Source organism: Microtus ochrogaster, linkage group LG5, assembly GCF_000317375.1.
Source record: "Microtus ochrogaster isolate Prairie Vole_2 linkage group LG5, MicOch1.0, whole genome shotgun sequence".
In the NCBI taxonomy this organism is placed as follows: Eukaryota; Metazoa; Chordata; class Mammalia; order Rodentia; family Cricetidae; genus Microtus; species Microtus ochrogaster.
Genome location: NC_022031.1, coordinates 62,622,844 through 62,628,684, shown reverse-complemented (window position 1 = coordinate 62,628,684; position 5,841 = coordinate 62,622,844). Strand labels below are relative to the sequence as shown.

At 46.3% G+C, this 5,841-nt stretch overlaps 1 protein-coding gene across 2 annotated transcripts in view; it reads right to left on the bottom strand.

Moving 5' to 3' along the window:
- Nucleotides 1-5,443, bottom strand: part of Runx1t1 (RUNX1 translocation partner 1) — a 145,602-nt gene extending 140,159 nt beyond the window's left edge. Inside the window, exon 1 of one of the 2 annotated variants that reach the window (XM_013351872.2) lies at nt 5,269-5,443. Coding sequence is in view for 1 of the 2 variants with exons in the window: in XM_026786665.1 (XP_026642466.1) it covers nt 5,269-5,296 (28 nt within the window). In the remaining variant the exon portion in view is untranslated. The remainder of the gene's footprint in view (nt 1-5,268) is intronic. The other variant, XM_026786665.1, reaches the window with a different exon arrangement.
- Between the last annotated feature and the right edge of the window lie 398 nt (nt 5,444-5,841).

Sequence of the window (5,841 nt, the reverse complement as noted above, 5' to 3'; positions counted from 1 at the left end):
AGAGAGAGAGAGAGAGAGAGAGAGAGAGAGAGAGAGAGAGAGACATACACACACAAGCTCAGTGTGGTGACCTCCCCCCTCCCCTGTAATCTCAACACTCAGCACATTGATGCAGGAACATCACTGTGAGTTCCAGGCCAGCCTGAGCTCTAGAATAAATACTAGGCCAGCCTGGGCTACAGAATGAGATCTTGTCTCAAGAAAATCAAAATTAAAAACCAAAGCAATAGAGTAATCAAGAATTATTATTGTGGGCTGAGTAACCACCAGAAAGTGGTACCTATAATTACAGACAACTTAGCAACCAAGCTGGATCAAAATTTTAATTTCAATGAGTCCTTTTCTTAATAATAGGTTACCTTCTTGTAAAAGCAAGGAGTCCATCTGCCCCAGGCAGATAAGTTTTGAAACATTAATTCAGATAGAAATCTAGCATTTTCTTTCTTTCTTTGAGTATGTGAAGTCTAGTGTGCTATAATGTGAGAATTCCAACATATGACCATTATGGCATAATATCTCATTGCTCAGCTTGTCATTATTTCATTTGTAATTCTTATGTTAATTATGTTCATAATTGCTATAAACAGATGTGGGAGGCATTCGTGTGACCTTCCACTGAAGGATGCATTCCTCAGTCATTTCGCTTTAATTTCTCATGGATGTGAAGCTGAAAATGCAGAAAAGGGGGGAAAAAGCTTTCTAATTTTTTTTTAAAAAAAAATCTTTCCATGCATAAGTTAACCCAAGACCTCCCTTCATCTGCAATTCAGAATATGGAGCCATGGCTGGCGTCTGAGCTCCTGTCCTGCACATTTCCAGGCTGCTGAGCCCAGTGCTGCACACTAACTTGTAACTATGGATGCCAAACAAAGGCCACCACCCATGTCCGAGTTGCCGTCTTTATTTTTTTTTTTAATATCAAAGGTTAATGCAGCAGAATTGTGCTCCAGAACCAAGTGCCTGGCAGCTACAGAGCGATTTATTTCCTCATAACTCAGCCATCCTCCTCTTTACATAAAACACATTTACAGTAAAATCAGTATGGATTTCATTAGCTGAAAACCTCCTTGAATTTCATTTCTTTTTGGCCTTAATCTATAATTAGTGGGGACAGACAGGTGCAAACCCTTCTCTTCTACAGATGGCTACTGGAAATGGTGCAGGGTGCTTCCTTCTGTTTAGACAGCGCAGAGATAACCCGCTCTCTCTTATCGCTTACAATTACCTCCATTAAACTGAACTAATGTTTGCTTTAATAAAATGTTCACTGTTCTTTAAACATTATTTAGGAACTCTTATATTAATGGCTGTAGAAAGGTGAACTCAGAAGGTGTCTCTGTAGGTAGTAATAGTATCTTACTCTGGATAAAATCTCCCCTTTGATGGACAATAGTCCCGGCTTCACAAAGGTCTCTGTAGTTGGTTTAACATGTGTCTGTTGGTTTATACAAAGGGGGTCAAATACAATTCTGAAGAGGTCATATAGGTAACAACTACAATTTAACAAGCAAAATGAGTGGAAACAGCACCTCCCCACACACATAGTTTAGAAGTTTGAAATGTTTGCCTATGGTCTTGGGGACTTTGAATTGGTTCTGAAGTCCATAACTATTAAAATGCTGGACTGCTGTCAACCGGTACTCCTGTTAGCCTAACTGCATGCATGCACTCAACTTTTAGCAGATTGTTCTCAAAGCCTTCTTCCAAAGCACATTTAAAAATTTTAACTGAATCTAAATGACTTTTGTAAGCTCATGGCTTAAATGACCCCACCTCATAATAAATAACTTTACAAATCAAAAACTCAGTTTGTCCTGCTTTTGCTATCAATAACGACCAAAGATCACCATATGATGAATAAGGTATCCATATAATAAATAACCTTTAGACAGCCAAACATCAACAAATAAATAGCCTTTTGCACTTACATAACTTACAGTAATAGACTCCAGCAAAATGCAACTGACTTGGGTTTTTTCACATGCAAATTGTGCAGGTGCCAATTTTTCAGACTGCTTTGCTATGGAGGGCTATGTTGCCTGCATAAAACCTCAATGAAGAAGGCTTTGCATTCAGGGCCTGTCAGCTGATGTTCATATCAAAGAAGTGAGAAACAGGATTTGACAGTGAAGAATGTCCTAAACTGACAACCACTGACCAGCATTCTTAATGGAAGCATTGCTTTCTCGTGATCCCCTTTCAATGTTTAAAAAAAAAAAAAAGAAAAGAAAAGGGTGTGGGGGATAAGCCTCTATTTTACAATAAAATAAATTATAATGGCACCTGACATTTGTGAGGGTCTTTACAATTTTTAGAGTTTACCCAAAAATATTTAGGCTAACACCTCGATGGGAAATCTCATTGCTGACGCTAACATCAAGGGCAATGCTTAAGAAGGATTGAGTAAGTGTTACAAAGCTGTAGTCCAGAGCTCAGAGGTTGCTGTCCTGCTATTTCCAGAAACTTGTCACTTAATAGTGCAGCTTCCACTGTGCTGAAGGCAGAATCCTTCTTATTAGGAAGGTCCTTTCAGAGACCATTTTAAAAACCAAGTCTTTATTAGCAGGTCCTGGTGGTGAGACAGACCTAGTCAACAAAGAAAAATATCATCTCAGAGGCTTCTGGTCTGCTTGCAGTTGTCCAAATACTGGAGGGAAAAAAAAAATCCAGGTGCTCTCACTGCTGCTTTTATCAGATGAGAACCAGACACTGGCAAAATCGCAGGCTGAAATTCTCCCACACAATTCCTAGTTTTTCAAATAAAGGGGATGCCATCTACACAGTTTGTAATTAATGGTTAAACAAATGTATTTAATACGAAGTTCATGAAGTTCTTCTCTAAGCGTGGGCTTAGCTAAAAACCCGGCAATTTCCATGTACCCAGAATGATTCCTTGGTGATTTTGTTGGGATTCTGTCTTCTAAAGAATCAATTAATAAAACATCACATGCAAAATACAGTATAATAAGGGAACAGTGTGGCTTTCTGAATACCTATTCTGGCTGGAAAATTAAATAAACATAAACAACGTGGATCAAACTGAGATTCTAGTTAACAGCATATGAGACTCTTGCAGCTCTTTAAAAAAACAATAGGAAAAAGAAAATGAAACCACGTAGCCCATCTCTCTCTCTTCGTTGACAGCCACCACAGTGCTAAAACTAGACAGCACTTTAAGAATTAATATGGGAGAAATAAGTAGCAGTGGGAATAAACACCAAACAACTGACATAAACACCAAAACCGGGGCTCTGGAGGCTTAAGAAACAATAGTGTGTGCTGACCCTTTCTAAGGAACTGTTGAGCAGGGAAGCTGGACACTTGCATGGTCAAGACAGAGTGCTACCATAAGCTAAAAGGAGGCCCCTAACGTTAACAAACCGTTCATCAAGGAGAAGCTGCTCGATTTGTATTCTGGGGAGTGTGGACTCCCTGGGCATACACCCAGATCTATGGAAAGGAGGGGAATGATAATAAGAGACACTGAGTGCACTTAAAAAAACGGTACAGATGTGGAAGAGGAGACTGGGGGGGGGGGCGGAATCCTGTAAAACACATTTTAGTTCTCACAGAAGGTATAAAGAATGCTTTGGTCAGCAACCCGACCTTTATCGGGAGATAAATCAATTTGCAGCAGCTGTGGACAGCCATTTATATACAGGCCCTGGGCAGATTAATTAAGGGAAGCGAAGTTAAAAATTCAAGAGGGCTCAGAGTTACATTAAGGACATGAAGTTGGTCTGGAGTGGCCTCTCCAGCTCCCCTGGTCTTCACTCCTTGGCTTTGGGGCTCTTCCCAGAGAATACTAGATAATTCCTTTCAACCTTCAGTCTGTGCATTTTCCCAGGAAGCACCAGTCACGCTGGGGCACGCTGGGATTTGTGGTGCCCAGTTCTGAAGGAAAGCCAAATTCAAACGATTTCTGCTCTCCCCTTTGCAAGGGGCTAGGAAGGCTGAGCGCTCCAGGGCTCTGGCCAAATCCTCGGAGCTCTAACAGCCTAGGGGGAAGAGGGGGGAGGGAATGCGGCTATTTTTAGTAACAGTCCTGGTTCACATCCTACTGCCCGGAATCAAAACACTCAAAACTTTTCCAAAGCTTAACTGACCTTGCAAAAAAAAACAAAGAAAGAAGAAAGAAAAAACAGTTTCAAAAGCCGGGCTTAAATGCCTTATGCCAACCTAACCGTATTTGCTTAAATCACCCCAGTCAGGCTAAGGTTCACCCGGGGAGCGGGTGTAAACATGCCAACCAACCTGGACTTTCTAGATTCGCCTTGATGGTAAACGGCGGGTCCCAGGAATCCACTAGCCACAAGAACTTTCCTTGAGGGATTTCTGCAAAACGTAATAAATTCTCCTGCTAAAGCTCGGGTCTGGATTCCGCCCGGCGGGAGCTACGGAGCACTACATTCTGCACTGGGCTCTGAACAGGCGGGCGTAACCCGGTCCGGACTGCGAAGGAAACACCCGGAGGGCCAGGGTGACTGGGCCAGCGGTGCACTGAAGTACCGCAAAGGCGATGCTGCCCAGGTGTCCCCGGCTGCGAAGCTCGGGACTTGCCTTTGGCAAGAGGCTTGGCTCCGAGAAGCTGCCTGCGCGTCCTTTTCGGGGGTTTCCCATCAAAGCACCCGCGGATACCCAAGGATAAGGAGAAAGTTGTCAGGCTGGGGAACACAGAGCCGGGATGCAGCTAAGAGGATCCCTACCCAAGTGGCAGTCCGGTACCAAGTCAGGATTCTTCGTCTTGCTCCTAGAACTAAGGTGCCCAGCATGAGAACCAGCCTTTCGTTTCCAGTTTTAAAAACCCACCGTGCGGGTGTGGAGCCACCTGCCAAACACACCGTGGGCACCTAGTCCAGTTGTTTAGTCGAAGGAGACATGCTCATCTTTCTAATCTCCTTTCATGAAAAAAAAAATTAAATAAAATAAAAAGAGAATGCAGGAATATTTAAAATTCCTAATGTTTAAAAAAAAGAGGACAGAAAGAAAAAGAAATAAAAAGAGGGAAAATTCTGTCTTGGTTTGTCCGCGAAGTTCAGTGTCATCGCAGACTGCAGAAACCGCGATGCTCTTCTTTGCCCTGCTAGGCGGTCCTACTCTAGCTGAGCGTCAAGTTCAGCCCAGAGCCAGCTTCTCGGTCGAATTAATCCAAACGAAGCTGACGGTCATCGCAATGGTAATTAACAGTCCCAGCCCGAGGCCGGTCCCCGCCACCCGCTCGCCCGCTCGTCCGCCCGCCGACCCAGCCCGCCCGCCGGAGGCACTTACACTGCACAGGGCCGGAGAGTCCCACCATCCGCCGCGGGCTCCCAGCTGCAAATAAAACTTCCAGCGGTCTGGGGCGGCCCGCGGGGCCAGAGGACCAGGGCGCGGCGTGGCTCCCCTCGCGAGGCCAGAGTGTCCGCGGCCACTCGCCCACGCGCGCTCCCCCGGAGGCCGCCTGCTCTTTGCCGAGCACCCGCGGCCGCGTCGCACAGCGAGCAGCGGGGCGACGAGCCCGGGGTGGCGGACGCCAGCCAGACGCAGCCTGCGACGCGGAGCCCGGCGCGCGCCGAGCTCAGCTCCCCTCCTCCCGCCTCGCTCCCTCCCTCCGCTCTCCTGCTCGCTCGCTCGCTCGCTCCTCTGTTGTTGCTGCTGTGGCAGACAAATGTGATGTGGGGCGCAGGGGATTGCCGCTGTCACAGGCGGCGTCTGCGTCCGCTTCGCCCGCCCTCGCTCGCTCTCGAGGAAGGCGACTGCATTTATCTGCAGGGCGTCCGGGCGTCCGCCGGGGAGCAGGAGCGCCGCGCGCAGCGCACAGCGCCCACAGCGCCCACAGCGCCCGCACCAGGCCGGCTGCGG